General features: G+C 45.1%; 2 protein-coding genes across 3 annotated transcripts in view; one reads left to right on the top strand and one right to left on the bottom strand.

Annotated features, from left to right (window-relative positions):
• On the bottom strand, positions 1 to 20,873 carry KCTD19 (potassium channel tetramerization domain containing 19). 2 transcript variants are annotated; one of them, XM_083452775.1, is made up of 16 exons: positions 20,761 to 20,873; positions 19,826 to 20,131; positions 17,153 to 17,303; positions 14,526 to 14,717; positions 13,955 to 14,086; positions 13,561 to 13,783; positions 12,834 to 12,994; positions 10,743 to 10,840; positions 9,348 to 9,490; positions 8,491 to 8,574; positions 7,124 to 7,229; positions 5,902 to 6,502; positions 3,508 to 3,702; positions 2,121 to 2,275; positions 1,658 to 1,759; positions 1 to 151 (listed from the first exon to the last, which is right to left on the bottom strand). In XM_083452775.1, the coding sequence occupies exons 2-16, from the start codon at positions 19,853 to 19,855 to the stop codon at positions 38 to 40; spliced, it is 2,487 nt and encodes an 828-aa protein (XP_083308901.1). In that variant the 5' UTR covers positions 19,856 to 20,131; positions 20,761 to 20,873; the 3' UTR covers positions 1 to 37. The 2 variants fall into 2 exon arrangements, with proteins under 2 accessions (XP_083308901.1, XP_083308900.1); XM_083452774.1 differs by lacking the exon at positions 20,761 to 20,873 and adding an exon at positions 20,504 to 20,621.
• The window catches only part of LRRC36 (leucine rich repeat containing 36), a 24,967-nt gene continuing 20,496 nt past the window's right edge, over positions 20,640 to 25,110 (top strand). Inside the window, exons 1-2 of the mRNA XM_083452776.1 lie at positions 20,640 to 20,752; positions 22,389 to 22,516. Of these exons, the coding sequence (XP_083308902.1) occupies positions 20,683 to 20,752; positions 22,389 to 22,516 (198 nt within the window). The 5' untranslated portion in view covers positions 20,640 to 20,682. The remainder of the gene's footprint in view (positions 20,753 to 22,388; positions 22,517 to 25,110) is intronic.

A 25,110-nucleotide genomic window follows, 5' to 3' on the forward strand; every position in this document is an offset into this window, starting at 1 on the left:
TTTATCTGGACGGAGGAAACAAAGGATTTCAGTTTTATTAAGGTTTCTGTAAATATTTCCCTATGACAAAATGAGAGAGTGATTGAAAGTAACCTTTTTTTATCAGCAGGTCAATGCAGCAACTGTACTTCCAGGCAAATGGCAGAGTAAACTGAAAGGGAAAAACAAATAGGCTAGCAACAGCTCAAGGAGTGGCAATGACATTCTCCCTTCAGGGTTAAGTTGTTGAACCAGCTGCCAAACACTCAGAGCGGAAGCAGAGGCGCTTTTAGGGTAGCACAACCAGTTCAGCCATGCTGCAGGGGGCGCCACAACAATGCTGTAGAACAGAGCGTGTGAGGTGGGGGGGTCAGCGATTTTTAGTGTCACACAGGGTGCCACTGAAATTTGAGAGCGCATGGCTGAAGTGTGTGTGTCCAGATAGAAGGCCACCCAAACGCCTCAGGAGACACATATTTAAAATTTAGAAGTTACTCCCTCCACTCCAGGTCAGGATTAAAGATGGACTCGGGCATGAAAAGGTTGAATGCAATTTAGTAATTGTGCACAAACATCTTCAAAGAGGCACAAATCCAAGAGGCACAAATCCCATCCAACTAATCTGATACATTTTGTACCTCAACGTCTTCAAAAATGGGAAATGCTAGAGAGGGTGGAGGGGTGAGGGAGAGGAATTGATATGCAGTTCTGTTTTGAATTGGGAAACGCTTTTACTGGAGCTATTTTTGACTTCCAATCGCAAATGCTGTTGGGAGGGTCACAGAAGAAACAAATCTCAAGCTGTTTCTCTGCTCTTTGTGGCTGGTTTTGGCAGCATTCAAGGGCCCTGTGGCTCCAAGAACAGCTTGAGGATCACAACTAACAGGGAGATGGTGTCTGTTCCTACTCCAATGTCTGCCCTCCACAGCATCTCCCCAGGAACACTGGTTAGTGGACAAGAGAGGTGTACCTAGGATAGCTTGGGCCAGGTCCTCCTGACACCCCTGGATGTGGATGGTCCAGCAGAACAACAGGCTTACTGGCCACCTTCTCCACCTGTTCCACTAGCTAGTGCACGGTGGTCCAACACGCGGCCCTTGAGGCTTTTTTTGGTGGCCCTCAGCAACATTTGACACACACCCCAGCCCTCATGCCACCTTCCCAAAACCAGGTAAGCAAGGCCCTGGGCTTTGAGAAGGAGGTGTGAGGGCCCCATAGGCTAAAGGGATTCTTAAAAAAAGAAACTTTACAGGTTCCCCTTGCCAAAATAAAAAACCCTGCACCCATTTACCTGACATTTAGACTTTCAAATTTCATCCAATTCTTCTAAGAAATAAAAGTGACATACATTTGTTGATGCTGTCTTTTAAAGAACACTCACAGTAGAAAGTAAGCACTTAGTAAAAGTGAAATCCTGAACCAATTTGGCAGAGTTCATATCCTCAGAATGAGCTCCTATGCCTGCAAATTTCACTCAGCTCTGCTCAAACATTAACCTGTTATCCAAGCTGACACTGTGGGTTCTGAGGCTCTCCCTCCTCCCTCCCCCCCCCCCAGCCCTTCTGTTCAATCAAATGGAGGAAGTCACAGAGCAAGCAGCGAGAGCCTGGTCTTTCTGGGTCAGCAGCAGTCCCTGTCCTCCACTACAAAAGGAAGCAAATCAATAGTTCACACTTACTTCAATCCATTTCAGTAACTTCTCACAAGCATGACTATCTGCTTTAAAGGGCGCCACATTCAGCAAGTCAGCCACAAACTCCTTAGCTGTGATCTCTAGGCTCTGCAAGAAATGAGGGCACACAGCAACCATTTTCCAGAGCCAACTGTGTAGAAGAGCAGTTAGCAGGATTGTGAGGAAGGGGGGGAGGTGAAGGACCAGGACCAGGAAGGCAGGAATGGCTGCAGGATTCTCTTCCGCAGAAGCCTTAGAAGAAGGGAGACATGAGGGTGGGGCAAGGCTTATTGCCTTTTGGTGGTCTCCAAATATTCCCAGAGCTCGCAGTCAAGCTGTTAGACTAGGAAGGAGGTCTCAGCAGGTGATATGCCCTAGTCAAGCAGAGCTTGTGGCAATAGGCCACATGGTTTCGGGATTGGCACCCAAGACCTCTATAAGCCCAAGAGCAGCCATGTTGTGTTCTTACCCACAGCCTCTGCACAAGCAGCTCGACTTTGGCAGTCATTTTCTTGGGGTCCTTCTGCCTTATGGAATCCAAGATGACATCGGTGAGAAAGCAGTGGCACTTTCGGGCATAAAAAATCTCCTCTTGTGACAATGGAAAGCTCAGAAAGACAATATCTATAAGCGGAAAGAATTAGGGAGTGCCATCAACACCCATTTCTTTGCCAGACCTTCAGTGTCTCCCTCATCACACTCTCTTGAGTACAAAAATAGCACCGCCTACACTGGATCTTGGTTTGGCTTTGGGGCATTTTGTTTCTGACTTGGTGGCACCACCTCCCATGGTTCCTGCCTGGCCCTGTAACTCAGTGTGGCCAAGGAGTCACATCCTTGGTTCACCACAGGTCCAGCTAGTCACAGCACAATCCACAAGTATCCTAGTGCCATTGCAAAACTACCCAAGGCAAGTTGGAAACGTGAGGAAGAGGGGATCCTGTCAATTTTTATTTCTCTCAGTTTCTCAGTTTTCCAGTTTTAAATTCGGTTCTCTATATTTCCTTATCTGTTTGTAAAAAAATAAAATAAAAATAAAATAAATAGAAATTAAACAGCATTGTAGTTTGAATTTCTCCCAATGCATACATTTCCCCCTAATATTTTTGCAAAGCAATTTTCCCTACGATAAAGCATGTTTCTATATTACTTTCATTTTTAACCAAAATATGCATTTAGGGAGCCATTTCTCGTTTTTTTAGTCAAATCTTTGCATGGTGCTGCTACTGTTGTGTTCCTCCTTAAATCAAACCACAGCTCCTGACCCATTGGTTGAAGACCGTTAATCTAGCATAATCTGCCTGAAGACAAAGCTGTCTTATTCAGCAACCCACACTGCCGACTGATGCCAACAATCCAACCACGTGGGCCTCTAGAAGAGAGCAGCTGCAGCATCATGAGAAGCCTAGCAGAGCAGGTCATGCTCAAGGACTTAAGCAAGATGCAAGTTCCATGACATTCACTAACCAAACTGCCCAAGAGGAAAATCCCAGATACACTGAATAGTCTCACCAAATTGTATTATTGGACACAACTCTATACAGCTCAGAGCTAGTCTCTACTTGTGGCATTATTTGATGTTCAGGAAGCACCATTACCCCACTGAAATACAATAGAAAAGGCCTTCACAATATAACCATTTTTTTCTTGAACTCTACAGGGCAAGATCTTTGTTACGGGAATGGTTCCAAGAGGGAGCTTCTTGCCAAAATATACAGTAATTTCTCATTTTGCAGGGAGAAATAGTGAAGATTCTGGGTACAGAATTGGGGGGTTCTATTTTTTGAGGGCGGAGTCCCTCCCCCCCTTCCCTTCAGCCCTGCCCCTTCTTTATATCTCCTTCCCATGCCCAGTACCTTTGGCCATGGGGTGTGCTAGACCACTGGCTACTTTCATGTCCTCCAGGTGTGTGCTGTAGAGAATGCTGCTTTCATGAGATGAGCAGGAACCATCACAAGCCACAATCGGAGGATGCTCCACTTTAAGAATCAAGCCAGTGTCCCCATGGGGCTCATCCATGATAGCACTGCTGCTTTGTTCAGGGAATGTCCCTGGGCAGAAATGGGTAAAAATTGTTAACATGATATATGTATTGGCATATAAAGAGTTAGATGCAAGTCAGGATGCAACATCTGCTATCAATGGAATTTAGGAAGTCGTATGGGACATGGAATGCAAAGAGGCACCATTCTGTGGCCAGTTCTACACCCCATGTATGCCACAGCATGTGCACACCTCTTTTCATTCTGTCTTCTTCACTTTTTCCCAAATTAAAAAGTTCCTGGTGTTGTAACCCTTCTCATAGGACAGTTGCTCCATCCCTTTTACCTTTTTGGTACCTTTCCCAGTGCTTTAATATACTTTTTGAGGTGTGACCAGAACTATACACACTAAACCCATGGTGGTTTCACCATGAAATTGTACAATGGCATTATGCTATTTGGTAGTTTTATTCTCAATCCCTTTCCTTATCATCTCTAACGTGGAATTTGCCTTTTTCCACAGCTGCTATACACTGAATCAACACCTTCATCAAGCTGCCCACTACAGCCTCAAGGTCTCATTCTTCATCAGTGACCCCCAGTTTTGGTTCTATTTAAGCATAAGTGAAATTAAAGTGGGGGTGTTAATCCCACATGCATCAATTTACACTTGTTTTTAATTTCATTTGCCATTTTACTGCTCATTCACTCAGTTTTAGGGTTAGGCTAAGCTTATTTATGAATTGGTTTCCTTTTACAGCTCCTCTCAATCCTCTTCTATTCTAACCCTTTGAACAATTTGGTATCATCAGCAAACTTGGCAACCTCACTGTTCATCCCTAACTCTAGAGTGAAGAAAGTAAAACACACAACCCCCAGTCACAATCCTTCGTGGAGCCCATTTTCTACATCCCTCCATTGGGAGACCTATCCATTTCGTCTTCCTCTCAGCTTCCTATTTCTTAACCAGTTACTGATCCATAAGAGGAGCTCTCTTTGGGAACAGCTGACTTGAGAGACCATCTTGCCCCTCATAGTGGCCCAGCATAGAGGCACTATGAAGGGTTCCACATGATGTTTTCACAGGGAACTCAGTGTGTCTGCACCTTGGCCTGGAGCTCTTTGCCTATTCATCGTAAGCAGGCATTATCAGTAGTTTCTTTCAATTGCCTACTTAAGGCACACCTGTTCACACAGGCCTTTATTTATGCTTCACCATCCAACTCTTGACTCTTTTTATGCTGTTTGATGGGTGTGTTAGGTTCTTCATTGTATGAGATATAAGCCTCTAAAATAAATAAATATGAAGCTATTCAGATATGAATAACCCAGTCCTGAACAATTCAAGCAACTTTTCACGGCAAAGTATCAGCTAAATAAGCCCTCTATAGCAACCGTGGAGTTTGCCTGAACTTGCAGAAGCCTGGGAACAAGCAGAAGAACAACTGATGAAATAACTAACCTTCCTCTTTCTGCATACAAACGCTAGAGACTTAATCCCTTAAGGATCCCTGCAACCAGTTCATGGAACTCCATAAGCAATTAAAGAACAGATTCTGCCCAAGTGGGTTTTCGAAACAGCAACATCACAGAGGCAGCTGACTTGCAGCTTCTACCTCTAATTGTTAAACACAGAGCAACAATCATGAAGATTTTCCCCTTAGATGCTCCTTGCAGGAGGAGAAGTTAATCACTGTTTTCCTCTTTCATTTTTTCTTTTTATAGCACTGATTTCTGTCATTGTATTCCAGTCTTCATCCAGCCTACTTCATCAACCACAGCTCTTCAGTACCAGGGAGTGGTCTCCACGGTGCCAAAGAGGACCTTTTGGAACAATTGTGTCAAAGGCCCCAGTCATCTCACTGTTCCACAATGAAACAAGAGCCTCAATAGGATCACTTGCTCTACCCAATGAAAAATCCCCTAAAGCCATCAACCTCCAAGGGTGGACCAGCAGAGGTCCCCCACCGCTGAAGATAGGAGTAATCATTGCAAGACCAAACTTCACCAGGAAGTGGCCTGATCATGACAATGAGATAATATCCACCCCACCTGCTTCTACACCAACCCCTCTCTATCATGAATAAAGAGGTGATTGATCACTAATCCCACATCTCTGTGAACAAGAAGCCATTATGTATAGGCAGAAGGGGTAAGGAGAAAGGAAAGGTCCCAGAAATCCCTGGTTTGGGGGGGGGAGAAAAAGAGGAGGGCACTCCTTGTTCCTGACATCCTCAGAGAGCGCTAATTTACAAGCAGCAAATTCACCTTTCTCTCTCTCTTTCTGGCCACTCAGTTCCTTGGCTGCAATATTTTCAGCCACTGAAGAAACCTCCTCAGAAATGCTTTGTCTTCCAATCTTGACAAGCCACGCCTCAGAAGCCGGGATGCCCAGCAGGCACTGCCCAGCTTTCGGCAGCTGCCCATTACTTGTGAGCTCAGGACTGGTGACCCCAAAGCAAGTGGCTGGTGGGAAATTGCAAGGCACTCTCCTTTCAGGCTCTTCAGCCACTTTGATACCATTGGATGTTGCCACCTGCTGGGCTTCACTGCACCGATAGTTTGCCATATCCCATCCCTGCACTAGGGAAATGAGCTTCTGGATGGGAGTGTCTCTGTTTTCAGGTTTTTTGCTTAAATTGCCTTTTGCTCCTCTTTTCCTTTCAGGCTGTCTGAAACAGCAGGAACTGTCCCACCCATCTGAGGACTGGCTATATCCTTCCCAGTTATTTCTTCGCTTTGATCCCTTGGTTGGGGAAATGTGGGGGGACTTTTCATTCACTTTGTCTCTTTCTTCCAGGTCTTGTGTATTTCTAGATATATTCCAGCTATTGGCACATTGATCTAAATCCACAGCAATATAGGAGTGCTAAAAAAGAAAAGAAAGGAAAAAGGAAAATTTCCATTAAAATTCTAAGATAGAGCGTAATTTGGCAGCATCAATGTATCCTGTTTTCCAACTGCTTTAAGTTCCCTGCTTTTGAGTTCCCTTAGAAGCAATATAACAGGATTCTGTTATAATTTTATGAGGTGTGGCAGCTGCTTTTGTATCTTTGGAGGGTGAATAATAAATTGGGCTCTTTTAGAAATGCTGAGGATTATATAACCTTCCAGAAATGATTGGGAGAAAGTTAAGACAGTTAAACATTAGAGGTTTGTAAGGTAGACTCATTCTAAACCACAGGGATGACTGCCAACTTGGACGGCCTTAAAAGAGGGCTAGACAAAGAGGGTAAGGCTATCAATGGCTACTAGCCACAATGGTCATGCTCTGCCTCCATGGGTGGAGGTAGGATTGTTTCTGAATGCCAGTTACTGGAAACCATTGGAGGGGCGAGTGCTCTTGTACTTGGGTCCTGCTTGTGGGTTTCTTACAGGCATCTGGTTGGCCACAGTGGGAGCAGGAAGCCAGACTAGATGGGTCAGTGGCCAGATCCAGCAGGCTCTTCTTATGTTCTTAATGATAACATTGAGTGAAGAATAACCTTACATTTTGAGGCTCTTCACCAGACTCTTGTTCTTTCTCTGGCACTGCAATCTCAAGACTTCTAAATGGAAAAGCTGCTCTTTGAGCTTCATGTTGTTGCACCCATAACCTGTAAATAAAACATTTCACATTACAAGAATCATCTGTGAAGTCAGCCATGTCTCTGGAGGTAGTGTGCCTGCCTCCGTATTTAAGAATATTGCCTGAATCTTCAAAATGTATTAAGATGTAGACCCTGAAAAAATGGAGGGGGGAAGTAGAAATTTCAAGCAGTTTGTGAGCAAAAGCTAGAGGAAGAGGAGGAAGAGTTGGCTGTATCAATTCATGGAAAATTGAGACCTTGAGAACTTAGTGGATAGTTTGATGAAGATGTTGACCTAGTGTGCTTCAGCTGTGAAAAGAATGTATTCCATGCTAGGAATAATCAGGAAAGGATTTGGAAATAAAAGTGCTGATATTTTAATGCCATTATGTAAATCTCAAAATAACCTCAAAAAAAGTTATTGCAAAGTTGAGAAAGGGGTGCAGCATTACTCTCCTATGAGGCAAGGTTGTCATGTTTAGGACTTTTTAGTTTAGAGAAAAGGTGAGTAAGAGGCAACATAATAGAAGTTTATAAAATTAGGCATGTCATGAAAGTACAGTGGTACCTTGGGTTAAGTACTTAATTTGTTCCGGAGGTCCGTTCTTAACCTGAAACTGTTCTTAACCTAAAGCACCACTTTAGCTAATGGGGCCTCCTGCTGCCGCCGCGCTGTCAGAGCACGATTTCTGTTCTCATCCTGAAGCAAAGTTCTTAACCTGAAGCACTATTTCTGGGTTAGCGGAGTCTGTAACCTGAAGCGTATGTAACCTGAAGCGTATGTAACCCGAAGTACCACTGTATTGTGTCAATGCTGTGTATTTTTAGCAGTATTTGTTTTAATTTGTACTGTGAGCTGCCTTGGGTCCTATGCTGCAAAAAAGGTAGAATATGAGTTACATAGATAAAGAAATCTCTCCTCTGAAACCTCCTCATTGTACTGATGCCTTCTCATTCTTAAAAGCAGGGGTTTTTTGCGCCTGACAGTGCTGATGCCACAAACATCCCATTCAGGAACAAAGGGCAATGAGGTTGGCCAGGGGTGTTGGATAAAAGACTGTTTCCTACCAAACTCCCCACCCCAGTCTTGCTTAAAACTGCCTCCCAGCTGTTTACCACGAAGAGGGCATTCAGGGACAAACAACTACAGGGGAGGGGCTTGTAGATGTGCTTTGGATTTCTGTAATTCTGGCCTATTGTCCACCCAGAGGGAGTTCTCATGCCCCCTGAACATCACTGGTTGATACGTGATTTTTCAAAAGATAAAGGAGAAAGAAACTGAGGATACCTGTATGTGTCATATTGATGAAGAGCCTCGACAAGAGAAGGGATCTGATACGCGGCCACTTCCTGGCACAGCAGAGACCATTCTCTGACAATTAGAAACAAAACTCAAGGCTTGTTTATGCAAATCAAGTGCACAGAGAGCCCTGTCAAACTTTGTAAAAACATTATTGGCAATAAACAAGACTGTGCAACTCAAATACAGGTGCTCTAAAAAGCGTGTTGAAGCTCATGTCTCATCTTAAAATATCAGGGTGGCACATGTTCCCTCAAGAGCTAACAGGTTTCTCCTCCTTACACTCTGCTGCAAACTCACACCAAATCTTGGGTGTGAGTCAAAATGGAACATTGGCTATTTACTGTGAAAGTCCGCACTGGCCCAGTGTGTTGTTATATCTTCCACCCACTATCCAGATCAGGCGGGATCACATGATACAGCTGAAGAGACTTGAGCAAACAGAGGAGGCTCCACCTCAGTTCCTTTGTAGTGCCAAGCTGGAAGCAGAGTAGATGGAAACTGGCACCTCCACAGGACAGCACTACATGTATCCCTCACACAGCACCAGAATATGGACTTTTATGAGAAGTAGCCAGCATTCCACTCTCTGTCTAATAGGAAGGAGGCATCCAGATGGGACATGCCTAGGCCAATTTCCCTTGATGGGTGGCACTGAATAGTGGCTGTGAGTTTAAGATTGCCGGAGGACTTGCTGCAGCCCCTCCACCCAAAGACCACTTCTGCCAAAGCATAAACTTCCAATTGACAAAGCCCATGTGGCTGTCCTGCATTGGTTGAGAAGGCTGCATTAATCATCACCTGACCATGTTAGGAACACAGGAAATGGCAACCATTTCACTTACTTAAATTCAGAAGGCAAGAAGAGTTTACCAAATCTAAGGAAGTTAAGGATGTGTCGAAAAATTTGTCCATCTCCATGGATGAGGAGAGCCTGACCATAAGTAATCCAATACACCTTTTTGCTATTTGACAGCAGCTCTGGAAACTGGCAAAAAAACAAACAAACCAATGCCATAAAGAAGAACAGAAGCACAACTTGTTTAAAAGAGAAAGCAGCCCTCTTTTGCCCACACTCACCCACAATGAAACAACCCTTACAACTTTTCTACTCCACAAGGAAAATGTATTATTATAGCTTCTGGGGGCCAGAGTTTGTGAGCGGAAACCACTCATAACTCTTGGATTTAGTAAAAGTTATAATTAATCAAAGTTTTATTAAATTAATCAAAGTTTTATTAAACTGGGCCAAACACAGGAAACCCTGGATTTAGTTAGGCTAATGAGTTAAGCTGAGCCATTAATCCATTAAGAAGGCCAATAACACACACACTCTGGGCCCGACAGAAAATGGTGAAAGCCTCTCCTTGAGGTGAGATATAGCAGAGACAAAAGTCCAGAGTCTCAGGAGGGAGGGGCAGCAATGAGGTAAGTGAACAGGAAAAGTGTCCCTTTTGTAAGCTGAGGCAGTAGGGATGGGTAGGCTAGAGCATGAGGCAAGCAGTCCATTTTATGCTGCAGAGAAGGTCAGACAGGATGTTGGAGTCTCTTGGAATATGAGGCTGCAGCAATGGAAAGAACAGAAACCTCTTGGGATATGAATGTTCTGTGCTCTCTCGGTCTAAACACAGGTTGTATATATGTGTAAATAAAGCATGTACTGTAGAGGTGTGGATTACCTTCAGTTTGTGTGCTAGTCTGTAACACTATTATCAAGTATGCCTGCAAAGTCCCAGGTTTAATCTCCAGCATATCCAGTTAAGGATTATTTGTATGCCATGAAGCTTTCTTCCTTGTAGCTTTCTCTGGCTGTCTCTCCAGAACTATCTCAGGCAGAGAAGAGTCTTCTCTCATCACCAGTTAATTAACCCTTTAAACTGAAGATGGTGGAGACTAAACCTGAAGCACTGGAAAGCTGCTGGGAAAGTAAAGAGCACCAAGCCAAGCAGGCCAATGATCTGACTTGGGATAAGGCAGCTTCAGGTGTTCATATGAACTATTCCACTAGGATGTAGGGAGGGGGACATGTTAAAAGATGCCCATAGAAAGCAAGCGTGTGACAAGGTGAGCTCAGAACCTTTCATGCCAAAACGCTAGCAGAAATGAAGTTTAGTGCCACCTCCCACAAGTATGCTGATACAGTTCAGTGCAAGCACCTCAGTGCTTTTAGGAAATTGGCCTGAAGGTTCAGACTATCAAAAGGCAAGAAAGGCAATGTCACACGTTCTTAAGAACTGTACCTTCAGTAATGTTTGCAAGTAAGTTGCGTACCAGTGACTTCCAACATACACTTTGACAATATGATGGAGTGAAAAGACTGTTAGTCCTGCTGCCCAGCCTGCATGTGAAAGAGAAACAGAATGCAATTTTAAAGGCATTGCTGCTTTTGTCAATGTGGTGAACACCCTTGATCCACAAAATCCCTCCCTATTGCAAGCTCATATACAAATGTTTTGCCCATGCAAGGAGCTGCAGATAATCTACTGAACTCGAAAAGCAAGTTTTCAAGCAAGTTTCCCCACCATTTGCCCTTAGAGCAGGGCAGTTTTCAGCTGGCCCATGGGCAATGACAGCCATACCAACCTACAGCTCAGGATTCATGCACATATTGCCAATTACTCAACATAATGTCATTTTTTGCTCACTTCTATTAATGCTTACAAAGACTCCTTTGCAGTCGCAGGTCAAAATTTGCTCTAGTCTTACTTCAGCACACTGTGGCAGAAAGTTTATAACTAGATTGCGGAATTAGATCTAGCCAGTGGGCCCAGTGGCGTAGCGTGGGTTATCAGCACCCGGGGCAAGGCAAGTAATTTGCACCCCCTAACCCCTCCGCACCGCACTGCACGCCCGGCACCGCCCCCCCCCCAGTGGGTGGCGACCCGGCGGCTCGGATCGGATTTGCACAGCCAGCACTGCAGTGAGAGTGAGCCAGGTAGGTGCAGAGAGCTGCGAGTGCGAGCGCCCCCCCCCCCAGATGTTGCGCCCGGTGAGGCCGGCCCCCCCTGCACCCCCCACGCTACGCCACTGAGTGGGCCTGATTCCCAATTCTACCACTGTGGACCAATTTTGACAGCAGTAAATCACCTGACATTAGGTGTCTGCCACCTGCCAAAGTTCAAAGAAGGTCACTGTAACCACCAATCAGCTGTGAGAATGCATTCAGAGGGGCTCGCTGTAACCACTGATCAGTAGTTACAGGGAGCCTCTTTGAACGAATCCAAATGGAACATTTTTTCCTCTGCTTGTGGGATTCCAAGAAGCATCCACTTGCCCATTGCGAGAAAAAGATGTGAGATTATATGCATCTTTGGTCTGATCCAGCAGGGTTCTTATGTGTAGAAAGTTGCTGCATATATATGCAGAATAACTTCAGTTTAATCATCACAGTTGCCAGCTATCACTTACATCACTTGCAGACAGTGGCGGAGCTTCAAGCTCCGGCAAGGCGGGCGGCGGAGAGCAGGTGGGGGGCATGGCTGGCGCGCGACCCGGGGGTGTGGCGCCCGGCACAGGGAGGGGGCAGCCACGATGGCACCCCGCCGGGATCGTGCCACCAGGGGTGGTGCACTCCCCCCACACCCCTGTTCCTCCACCAGTGCTTACAGACAGTCCACTAAAGTCCCTACTTAGGTTGCTGTTTTTTGCAGATTATCTGAGGTTACTTGTACACTGCAATAATTATGCTGAAGTGTGCATGTTCTTGGATATAATGCATATTGCTCAGAGAATGTATAATAGCTCTCAAGATATGAACAAAACATGCAGTGTACACAATTCTGCTAAAATATGCACTTTCTTTGATGTGTCTTGGAGGTTATGCATATCACCTGGAGAATGTGCCAAATGCTGACAAGATACACATATTCCCCGAGGCCTCTTGGAGAATATGCAGTGGTTTATTTTTAAGCATTGGGATGTGCCTGAGCACACCTGGCAGACTGCCTTGACATCCCTAAAGTTACATGCAGTTATATACTTTTGTGTGGAATTCTGATTGAGCTGCTATAATTGTAAATCAGAGTATTATGGACATAAAATGCAATGATATTCCTTATAAAGTAGTAGAAGAAGAAGAAGAAGAAGAAGAGTTTGGATTTGATATCCCGCCTTTCACTGCACTTTCATTGCCAAGTAATTTGCAATGTTAGTGACAATAAACACATTGTGGGGAATGACTACTTATTTTGTAACAACCATTGGTTCAAACTTAACGTTTCATATTCTGCTCTTTTATAGCTTCAATATTCCATGTTGTTCATTACTAAAAAGATATTGTTCCCTCCCTTAAAACTCAATAAGAAGGGTCAAATTAGTAACAGCTGACTTACCTTTTCCCACAGTTTCTAAAGGTGCCTTTTGTTTTAGAAAAGTTTTCAAGGCATCCTTCATTGGCTCATATATGATATCCATTTGATCCAAATAGGCACAGAGTTCAGGAAGCTCAGACATCTTCCGTATAAGTGGGAGTCTGCAAGTGCCTAACCAATTCCTTTGGATAAAAGGGGGAATAGACTTAGAAGAAATTACTTTATCTATTTTCGCATTTTTAAAAAAGATATCCATTTGATTTCTTTCCTACTATTTTGGCTACACATGGATTCTCTCCACCACCACCCCAACTCCCAATTTTATTTAAATCAGATTCATTAGACAACTAAGAGAAACTTCAGTGTGCCTAAAACCTTCAATTGCAATTGTGCACCTGAAGAACAGTAATTAAGGCTGGTGGAATGCAAACATGGTCAAGAATCATATAAATTAACCATCAAACAAACAATGCCATCAAAGTACACGAAAGTAAAACCAAATAGGTGTATGGTCAAATGTATTAAGATCAAAGCATTTCCCTACATATTTTGAAGCCACCAATGATTCCCCTTTTTTCTAGGGGCACAGCAATTGCTCAAAGACCCAGTCATGCTCTTTTCAATTTCAATTGAGAAGATCCTCTCTTTTGAGTTTGAGCATAGTGCAAGGTCAATTATCCCACCTCACCCCAGTGGTCTTAGGCACACTAACAGCTAATTGGTTCTGCTTTGGTGCAAAAAGACATACATGACATGTTGAAAGAGAACTCCGTTCCCGGATATATAGAGCTTGTTCCCATCCAGGGTACTCTCCATGTGAAGCTGCCCCAGAGCAGAGTCAGGATATTTGACCAAGAGACCAAGCGCCATTGGGAACAAAGGGAGACTTGCTGCTTCCTGAACAGCTTGCGGCTTCTTCATTGTGCTTTTCACAACACCTTGAAGGTCAGCTGTTCCCTCTGAGTAGATTCCTAAAAGGGAAATGTACAAATGAGAAATGAACAATTAAGAATCCTGATTATATTTTATACCTCTCTTGACTTTCTAATCCAGTGAAAGTCCCATGGCCCAATCCCCATTTTATTTTGAAATCTATTAATATAGAGATGAGTTACACTGAAAGATGCAATTAAGAACCACACCAGGGTTCCTCTTGTAGGTCTTCACTGCTTCTGTGACTTCGGGGATCCCCAGTGCCTCAGCCTCAGCCTCCAGAGCATCCATGTTGGAAAAGTTGTCGGGCAAAAGCATCTTCTCTGAGCGAAGAAAATTAGCTAGAAATTATAAAATGAAAAACACAAAGATGAGCCCAGAGTGTAGCAAGACCTCAACCCGATTCTCTGAACCTGCTCCCATAGGTACTAGCAGAACACAGTGCCACCCACCCCCAGTTCATAGAGTTGGTCCAGGAGGATACTGTGGTCAACAATAATTGAAAGCCGCTGAAAGCTCTAGCAAAAGCAACAGGGTTGCGCTCCCATTCACCACCCTCTTGAAGGTTACCCATCAGGGCACCAAGACCAAAACCAAACCTGAACCCACATCCTACTCCCACATATTCCACTTGCCCCAACATGACCTGTGGTTCTGAGGCTGCCTCTGGTAGCATATTAGTAGTAGAAAGGGTGTTATAATAATTTTAAAAATGAAATAGAAGGAAATGTTTATTTCTTGCCTACTGCTGCTGCTGTCTTCCTCAAGGAAAAGGCTTACCTATGAAGCGAAACTCGCTGCTTTCACATTCTATCAGCACAGCATTGTCAGACAGCCACAGCAAGTTGTCATCATTGACCAAGGAAGGATATTTTTCAACCATGTCTAGTGGCACAAAGCAGTAATGCACTTCTTCTTCAGTATCTAGTAACGGAGTGTCCATTAGTCCTAGGGGGACTTTCTCATGTAATCCTAATAGGGAGAAAAAGTGAATGTTAGCAAGGAGCTAGGAAGACCAGAGACAGCAGATAAAGGACTAGAAATCTGAATCCAGAGCCTGGGGTCACACACACCATACACTGAAAGTACATGGCTTCCCCCAAAGAATCCTAGGAATTTTAGGTTACCCTTCATGGAGCTAAAATTCCCAGCACCCTTTAGCAAATGAGTTTCCAGGATTATTTGGGGGAAGCAATGAGCTTTCAGTGTTTGATGTACCGTGTGACCCCAGTCTACACACAACATCCCATGCAAATAGCACCAGCTGTTGCAGCTGATAATCACTAGGAATCCCAGCAGGCTAGGAAGCAAGCTTAACCTTTTTTCCTTGCTGTAGTCCTGTGGGGAAATCCTCATCTGGAGCTGGTATTTGTAACTGAGAAGAAATTCTCCACTGGTGCAAGCAGGGGAGCAAAAATTCCAAGCTCATGATCATCTGTGCTGGCTAATGCTATTTGCATTTTTTTTAGACCCGACAAATTAAATACAAAGAAATAGTTGACCTCACATGGTTGTTGATCTTCAGCAAGCTTTGGGATTATCTATGCCAAAAGAATAGCCTGGGTCATTGTTAATTAAATAAATAAATAAATAAAATTTATACACCATTTGATTTAAACAAAATCCATAATACAGTTTTCAAATCTGAAGTATATTTAATGGGTATAAAACTCAATAAAGGGAATAGTGAAATCTTAGTAAATGTGACAAAGGAATTAAAAATGAAGGGAAATAAAGCTCTGGCACCTCTCAGAAGAGAACCACTGCCATTCTAAGAGAACAAGGCAGAAGTTCATTGTGAGCTCCAGCACCTCTTTTTCTAGAAAAATAGCACATCACACACATTTTCTCTCTCCTTTCTTATTACCAAAGTACCCAGGATGATGTACCCAGCTCGGTAAAATGTAGTAAAAATAATATATAATATAAAAAAACAGATTGAAAACAATTAAGAAAAGAAAGGCAATTAGTAGTAACAATTCAGCTGAAAAGACATCTGGGTAAATAAAACACTTGACTTTGCTCAATTACAGGAATATGTGCCAGTGACTCTAAGGCAGTATCTGTATAACAGATCCAACTCTCTGTTGTCAATGAGCATCAACTTTCAGTTCAGCCTCCTCCCTCTAGGGGACAAAATGAATCTGGTCTTGTGCCTTGCTGCCTTTTATCACGCCTCTGGGACCAAAAGTGACAGGAACTTGATTTCCGTTTGGTTTCTCAGGGGATGTTTCTCACAAAATTATACAAATTTGTATTAAGAGTTTTGTCACAAACAACTTAGCAGTGTGCATAAGTTCAACTGCTAATTTCTCTCCAGAGGACTTAAAAAACAAACACACCACATTCAGCGCCTTCACGGGCATGCTACTTATCCTGTCATAACCCAGACGAGTGAAAAATAAAGCAAGCCTCATTCTAGAGCAAATGACCCAAGGGGCAGCACTCTAATTAATGTCAGGCAAAAGTTTATTAGGAGGAAAAACAGTGATTTGGAATGCAGCCAAACAATTAAACATCAACATCAACTCGTTTTATAATCCTACTGAGATATGTGATTGTAACTGAAAGTGAATGACTGTAATCTGCTCACCTAGCCACCTGGGGTTGCTTCTGAAGGTTTGGGAATACAGCTGCTAGGCTTAATTGGAATGAGTCATTGCAAGCATCTTGCACCACTAGTCCTCTCCTGTAAAGCCCTTCTTGACGTAGGGCCAGGGTACTTGAATGATGGCCCGTCCCCTCACCTGCCGCTACACTTACATCTGCATTGGAGTTCCTTCGCTGGGTTCCCCCATCATCTGGGATATGGCCAGTTGCTATCAGCAAATGGGCGGTTTCAGCAATGGCGCCTGGTTTTGTTTTTAATTTTACTGAAGATTTTCTTGGGTAACAAAAGTACATACAGTGTTTCAGCTTTCAGTTCATAGAGTCCTTTCTATGGATCAGTTACATTCGATGTGAAACACTAATAATGTTATAGACATTATGAACTGGTCTCCACCCCACCCCCCCCGAGGCTCACTTGGTGACCACTCTGAAGTTGTTGTGCCACCAGGCAAAGGCTTCTTTGTTTTCCTAGGTGTTTATGCTTTTTGGCTGATGCTTTTATAGGGCTGCTGCTTTAAGCTTATATTAATGTATTCATGTGATGTGTTATTAAATATTATATTTTAGGTAGTCCTGTTAATGTATCTGAGGGATGGGGAGATATAAATAAGCAATGACTGAGTTTGCTTGGAGTCCACGTCTCCTGGGCTTAACCCGCACTCCATCCATGGCATCATGTGGGCTGAATGAAGCCAGGGGAAGTTTATAAAAATTATCCAAGATGTTTGCTTATGATCACTACAATTGTCATTTTGGTCCTGTCTAACCTTAAGTAGTTGCTTACAATGGACTTTTACCAGTAAATGCTGGACTTTTAAGAGGAAATTCGGAAGGCTTGCTGATACATTTTCGTGTTCTCCAGTAATTCATAGATGCTCTTTCAGCTATTGGTATATCCGCAGGACGGACACGTAAATTATGTTTTCCTTCCTTCAAATTGTCTAAGGTCTGTTAAGACAGGCAAACATCTCTTAAACATGCATTTTCATTATATTTAAACAAAATCATAGGAGCGTTAAAAGAGGAGGGCTGCCATACAGCATGGTGCGCATAGGATACTGTCCTTCGGCACTGCCCTCAATGTTGATTGCTTCAGGACAAAGTAAGAGTTCCTAAGCAATGCAAAGCTTAAAGTTTTTAATAAGCCCGTGGTCATCATCATCAATGTAAGCGCTATTCTAAGCTATATGATGCTATTTTCAGGCTCATAAAGATGCTTCCCTTTGGCAAACCTTTTATGTGCTTCTATTCCCTCATTAAGGAGGGACTAAGGAGGAAGAGGGAAGGTAGCTTCTCTCCCTTTTCCTGAGGTGGCATCTGGAGAGGCTCAGCTAGGGAGGCTTCAGAAAAACACAAGAGCCTTGCAGCTGGCTCAGCCCAGAGGGCTAGCACCCTATTTCCATGGTGGCGAATCAGATGCCCCTATAGGGAGTCTGCAAGCAGAACCTGAGCTCAACAGCACTGCTCTCCCCACTTATGACTCCCAGCAACAACTCAGGTCCTGCTTAGTTGTCCACTCCTCTTGTCATCCAAGTTGGTGGCCATCACCGCATCTTGTGGGAGCGAGTTCCATAGTTTAGCTATGCACTGTGTGAAGAAGGGAGTGATTGCAACAAACAGCATAACTGCTTATCAGCTCAGCAATGTAGGCAGTGGAACCAACTTATTTTCTGTCTTCAGGAGAAGCCTAGGAGGAATCTGCCATAGATGTTTTTAATAAAGGGCAAGTCAGACCTGTGAAACCTAGCAAAGATAACCTGTATCCTATTCAGAAGTGTAAATTACTGTCAACTCAGACAGTTCATGGCTGACCCATTATAACCTGTCATAAGGGTCATCCAGACTTCCTTTTGCACTGTGCATTCCAGGCACAGGTCCACACTTTAAAACACTGTGTCAGAACAGTTTATTTTAGTCCCAGCGCTTTATCTGGGAACACTCGCATTTACTACTGAATTGGAGCAAATGGCAATACAGTATGTGGGAAACCTGATTGCTGTTTGTTCCAATTCAGCGGTAAAACGTGGGTTTTCCTGGGGAAAGTGCCAGAGCAAAAAACAACAGCGCTCAGACATGCAGCTTTAACGTCCAGACCTGTGCCTAGAAACACAGCACAAAGGCAGTCTGGATGAGTCCTTAATGAGGGTACTGAGTAATTTAAGAAGGTGATGAATCGGTGTTGCTGTCCAATTCATTGTGCCTTGTAGGAAAAAAACAGCTTTAAGTAGCTCTGAAGCTCTTCATCAACCAGCTTGCACCCACATGTCTATGTGACAGGTCCCACCCACACCTGTTGATAGGCATCCTTCCCTCTCTACATTCTCCGTGATGCCTCATCTGAGAACAAAGCCAACCTTTGGTCTTGGTGCCCTCCGTTTCATTGCCTGAAAGTGAGACAGGCAAGCAGCTGAAGACTGAGGTGGGTCTTGTAAATCCTCATCACCTAGGTTTGGTTTAAAACACTGACACAGGAGGCACAATCCACTGAGAACTTTTCCTGCCCAGTCTATCCCCTTGAATGAAATGGAACTTATCTCATGCATAGAGGATGTAGAGCTAGAAGTGGAAAACTCAGGATGGGGAGGGATCATGCTCCATAGTACGCTTAGGACTTGCAGGGTCCTCTTCAGAGTCAGCAGGAAAGTGGGGAGGGTGATCCCACAACAGTCCCATTAGTGAAGCAGGCATAAAGATGCCTCCAGGTGGGCCAAGCCAGGTATAAATAGCTTCTGCTTTGGCTTCTGCCTAGACAAGAGAAGAACTCCCAGTTTACTGTTCTCTTGGGCTTTTGTTTCCCTGAACTTCAGGCTCCTCAATCTAATTGCCTTTGCTCCATCTGCCTCAGTGCTTTGATTGCCAGCTTGAATACATAACTCAGATGTAACACTGAACCATGGCTTGGCATGAGGGAGGCCTCTCTCCTCTTGCATGCAGATTCCTTCCTTTGTATTCTGCTTGCCATTCACCACACACTACCCAGACATGCAAATTGGCAAACCCAGTTAACACTAGCCACCTAACCAGGGTGTACAAACTCACATTGGGATTCAAATCATGAATGTGAAGAAAATTATTAGCTGTAGCTTGCCAGTCCAGAAGCCACAGCAGCTTATGGCTGGCAAAAAACAGGTAGTGGGAAAGAACCCAGTTGTAAGATGAAGCTGGGAGCACATGAGTTCTCATGGAGCTCCCACATTCTAAGCCCATGTTTAAGCCTAACCTGAGCTGCTGCCTGATTTGGCTTCTAATTCTGCACAGGCACTTGCTTTCCCAGCCAGCCAGAGCTGCACAACCATCCCTATAAACTGTTCCACAGTCCAAAAAGGACAGTTCCAGGGCAGCCAGAGAAGAAACTACTGTTGTGAAAGTTGTCCCATTAAACTGGGCTCTAACTTATCAGCCTTTTGACAGCTTACATCTTATTTGGGCAATAGAGCATGTTTTCAACCCACAGCCAGGAAAGGCAGTACCTGCAATAGTGGGGTCAGCTGCAAAAGCATGGCCTGCTCGTACAGCAAATTCAGTTCAGCACAGCTGGAGAAGGACAGCTTGGAGGTGTGCAGGTAATAGTGGACGTGCCTGAAGGTGTAACCATCTCTGTCAATGAACAGGCGCACGTTTTCATTCTGAGTCAAAGCCGAAACCTCTTTCCAGATCAGAGAGTCTGGAAACTGGGCGATTTTGCTTTTGGGAACTGAGAAGCACCAGCCTCCGACATTCAGATGAATCAGCTCTTCCTCAGAAGATTCAGCTTCAGAAACTATTTCTGATTCTTCCTAATTGAAAGGTGGGGGAGAAATCAGTACAAGCTCAGAGCAGATCCTAAGCCTTTAAAATAACCACACCAGTGAATTCCCCTCCCCCACCCGCTTTTTTAAAATCTATGTTAAAAAGAAGCCCCCCACCCCCCGATAATGCTTCGGATCCGAGGATGCTGTCGAGTGCGGGACAAGGAAGGATGCATGCTCCCCAGCTGCACATGCTCAGAGACGCTCTTTCCTGGCGCTGGAAAAAAGGCGGAGAGCGCGCTCCGTGTGGGGGCGTGTGTAGAGGGAGACCTTCCCCGCCCCCGGTTCCAGCCCTGCACAGGGGGCCCATTTAGGGTTTCCGCTCTCTCTGCCCTGCTCTCCTGAGGGGATCCCCTTTACCATGTTGCTGGGCAGGCGGAGGGAGGGGCGGAGGACCATCCTGAGGGGACGGGGCAGAGCGCCCAGCAGGGCAAAGCAAAGGCCGGGCGACGGCGGCCGCTCAACGGCCTCCTTGGCTCGCGGCTTCGCCGCCGCCGCGCGGTGTTTGCCCGGGTTGCCAGGCAACGCGCGGCGGCCTCATGGCGGTGGCGGTGCCGCTGAGCGAGGCCTGGATTCGCCGGCAGCCGGCTCTGCGGGGGCTACAGCCAGGTACTGACCGCCAGCTAGCGAGAGGGCTGGCCGGGGGCGCGCGCGAAGGGGCCTCCTCGCTCGGTCTCCCCAAGGAGCGGCCCCCCCCCCCAGCGCCGCCATGGGGCAGCCTCCCCGGCCGACCGACCGACCACGGCTACTTAGGCCCAGCCAAGCTCAAGCCTATCTCCAAGCCTCGCTGCTTCCAGAGTTAAGGGACCCTTCGGTCACCGGGTGTGGACATTCTGCACATGCTCAGGGGCGCTCCTTTTCATAGTCTGGCACAGTCCACGACTTCATTAGAGCATTTGGACGTTTCCAGGGAAGGCTGGCCGGTCGGAAGGGTAGTAGGCATGTGTGAAACAGAACTAATTCCCCTGAACTTTTGTTCCATGCGGAACGGCTCCCTTTCCCCCCCTGGCTTCTTCTCTTGTCCCTCCGCCCTGGCGAAAACTTCTAGCTATAAGTACGCGAGGAGAGTGGAAAGTACTCCGCGGTGGGGGGGCCTCAAGAGGAGGACTCAGAGGGGGACTGAGTGGGGGAGGGGCTTCTTTCGGGGACGGTGGTGGTGCGGGGTGCTGGTCCTTGGGACAGGGCAGCCAAAGTACCTTGCTGAGTAGCACGAGGCCAGTTCAGGGATTTTTCTGCAACTCGGGTGCACTGAAGCAAAATCAGGCTAGGATGAAGCAGTAGCTTTGTTTTGTTGTGAGGGGATCTTACATAAAAAGGGAGATCCCACGAGCCTTTTACAGCTTTCTGCCCTTGGCACCAGGTTGGGGAATTTAATATTGTTAAACCTATAGCAGCAAATTCAGTGCTGCCTTAAGTCCACTCTGAATGTGTTGGGCAGATTGCCTGCCTCTCTTTTTATATGTTTTAATACTATTTATAACACACTCTTCTCTCTCAAAGCAACCAGTCAAAGCAGCTAATAAAAGTATTAAAAAGAAAACAAAGATAAATCTTTTTTTAAAGGAAGAAAGAAAGAAAGAAAATGCTAGATAGTTTGTGTTTACACTCAGGAGAGTGGAATCTGATTTGAAAGAATTGCTTCTTGTTTTCTAAATGCTTATTAGAGGCAGATTTAGGGAGTTTGACCAGTTCGTTCACACGGTGCAGAGCCTAGGGGGCGCTGCAACTATTATTTCGAATTGGGCGGAGGAGGTACTAAATTAAATATTGAGACCCCAAGGTCCTCCGCTGTTCTCATCCAAACCATCTTTGCCTCTAGATAAACTGGTTCTGCAGGTTTTGAATGATTACAAAAACCTGTTTGATTAGAGGCAACAGTGCATAAAAAGATGTTTGTGCACCATGGGAGCTCTTCTAAAAGTATTTTCTCTATCCTAAGAGATCCTCCTTTGAAATGCTGCTTACGACTTGTGTCTCTTGAGAGTTATTTCTTTAATTTTTTTCAGTTTAGTGCCAGTTTGCACTATTGTATTCTGCCACAGTGGGGTTTAGGGGTTGCAGCTTAATAGGACCCATACTTGTGGATGACAGCAACATATTTTACATCTACCCCCCCCCCTCCCATAGTCAGAATATACAAAGCTAAAAGAAATCAGATAGACAAATTTTCTGATATGTGAAAAACTGCAGTTTAAGAACTGTAGGAAAGACCAAAATACATTTACAAGTTGCCATTTTTTTCCAGAACAGGTGGAGTCCATCTCTCTGCAGGGAACCCATGCAGCCAAAATTGTCTCTCTTGGAGATGGCCTGAAAGCCTTTAAAAACCTTCAGTCCTTAGATTTGTCAAAGAACCTGCTTGCTTGTCTAGAGGTGAGTTCTGCGGCCCTTCATGGTTGCTGCAGGATAATCTATTGAGACATTAGCTCTTCTTTGCCAAAAGCCAGAGCCTGGGATGCCCCTGAACTGTGAAGCCGGTAATTGTGGTGATGAATGATTCTTGTTTCCCAAGTGGAGGTGCTTGGTAAGAGGCATCTCACCCATATCCTTTCCTGCCTTCACATGTCTAATATGGCGTGCTAGCAGCTCAGTCTTGGAAGTGATATATACCTAGACTGTAGGCTGCAATCCTAAACCTGCTTACCTGGGAGTAAGACCCAATGACTTTAGTGGGCCTTATGGCTGCATGTTGGGAAAGATGGGGGGCACAAGGAGAAGGGGACGACAGAGGACGAGATGGCTGGATATTGGACAGTGTTCTCGAAGCTACAAACATGAGCCTAACCAAACTGCGGGAGGCAGTGGAAGACAGGAGTGCCTGGCGTGCTTTGGTCCATGGGGTCACGAAGAGTCGGACACGACTAAACGACTAAACAACAAAAATGCTTGTACAACTTAAACTCACACAGGGACAAGCAAAGGAGGATGCCTTCACCCCAGTGTGGCTCCCCTTTATCACATATACAGCCCCACAAGACAGTGTCCTATCCCACCACACCCCACAACAACATACAAATCAATATGGCTAATCTGACCCAACAACACCCCCCCCCCACATGCAAACATACCACATTGCAATCAACAGAACACAACCAACTAAGCTCCGGATCCGCTAATAGAAACTTTATTAAAATGTGCTTTGGAGCAGTTCTCCTAACTTCTGGTTTGGAGTAACTGTCAGTATGGGAATAGTTTCTTTGAATAAACTGGGTTCCTACCAGGAAGCTCAGCTTGCATATCTGCCTTGGATTTCTTTCTTTAAGGTTTTATTCCCTCACCTGGGCATGAACCATTGGGAGGTGGTTTAGAAGCAAATCTCTAGTACAATGCTAAGAACAGAGATGCAGCTCTGTGCTGGCTTCCTTGTGTTTTCCAGCACAATTCAAGATTGTACCAACCTTTTAGAGTTATTTGAGAATGTTGACAATATGTGGAAATATAAAGGCAATTATGCAAATATTATATATTTTGAAGGAAGGGCCACAGCTTCGTGGCAGAGCAGCTGTTTTGCATGCAGAAGGTCTCAGGTTCAATTCATGGCATCTCCAGGTAGGGCTGGGAATGTTCCTTGCCTGAAACCCTGAAGATTTTCTGCCAGCCACTGTAGACAGCACTGACCTAGACAGACCAAGACTCAGTATGTGTTCCTATATACTTCCGAAACACTTCTGACAAGGCTATAGTTTGGCTCTCCAGGTATTGTGAACTGCCTTGAGATTTTCGGATGAAGGGCAGAATATAAATTTAATAAATAATAAAATATATTTGGACTCAAAGGTGGGTGTACAGCAGTATAGTGGGGTTGCAATAAGAGTTTTCTGAGCCACAGAAAAAGCCAGAGGTGGAGGGGCAAGTCAAGAGAGAAGGCAAAAGACAGAGGCACCTCCAAGGAAGAGTGTGAGGGACTAATGTGATGGAGGGATAGACTCTGTCCTCAGACCTGCTCTGGAGGCTGTTAGGTCTAGGAGCAAATGACAAAGAGTGGTGCTGAGCCCTGCCTGCCCTCTGGCACAAGAGGGGTCTAAGAATACTCTGGAGGGTTTGTTCCTGTGGAGAGTACCACAGGGCTATTTAATTTATTCACAAATAATCTGGAGGTACAGGAGGCTTACTTTCCACGTTAAGTGACAGTGTGAATGAGCTCATAGTCATTTAGAATGACGAAAATGCAAGCAGATTGTGAGAAACACCAAAAGAGCTCTCCAAACCAGTGTTTCCCAACCGGGGCCATATGGCCCCCTGGGCCCCTCTACGATATTTCAAGGGGCCCACAGGTGAAAATTGCGTAAATGAGGTGGCCACAGAGGGAAGTGAGAAGTGAAGGAATATATATATATCTACTTGAACAATCACAAGAGGGTTAGAGGGCATCTCACCAGGGCTTAGCACTCTTTTTTGCCATATGCATTTTCTTGGAGCAGTCCTGGTTTGTTTCCCACAGGAGAGGGCGATCGCTGAGGCTCCTGTTTTGACTGGTAGAGCCCGCGATCCAGAACCCCCAGGTCAGTGCTGGGTTAGGGTGGCAATGGGTAGGGCTGGGAGATCTGGAGCTGCTTGTTGCTGTCACCACTCCTAGGCCCAGTGGCAGTCTGGGCCTGACTCTGCAAGGTGCAGGGTGCAATCAACTCAAGCACCTAGTGGATCAGGGCTTTCAGATGTTGCCAAGAGGCACAGGGCTCTGCAAGGTGTGGGGTGAAATCCACTCAGTGCCTAGCCAAGCAGGGTCATCTGGTGCTGCTGACTTGCATCTAGTAAATAGCTAAGTACGGTATTTACTCAGAAGAAGGCTGCACTGAGTTCAGTGGGCCTTACTTCCAGGTAAGGGTTTGTGGGGGCTGTAGTGTTTTATCTAGGCAGCCAGGGCTCCTTGAGATGACAAGATCTTTTTTTTTTAAATTCTCCCATATATACAGAACTCCCTATGTGCATTTTGGGCTGTATTTGTAGGTTTCGCCCTCTGTGTCAAA

Source organism: Podarcis tiliguerta, assembly GCF_965153285.1.
Source record: "Podarcis tiliguerta genome assembly, chromosome: 8".
NCBI lineage: Eukaryota > Metazoa > Chordata > Lepidosauria > Squamata > Lacertidae > Podarcis > Podarcis tiliguerta.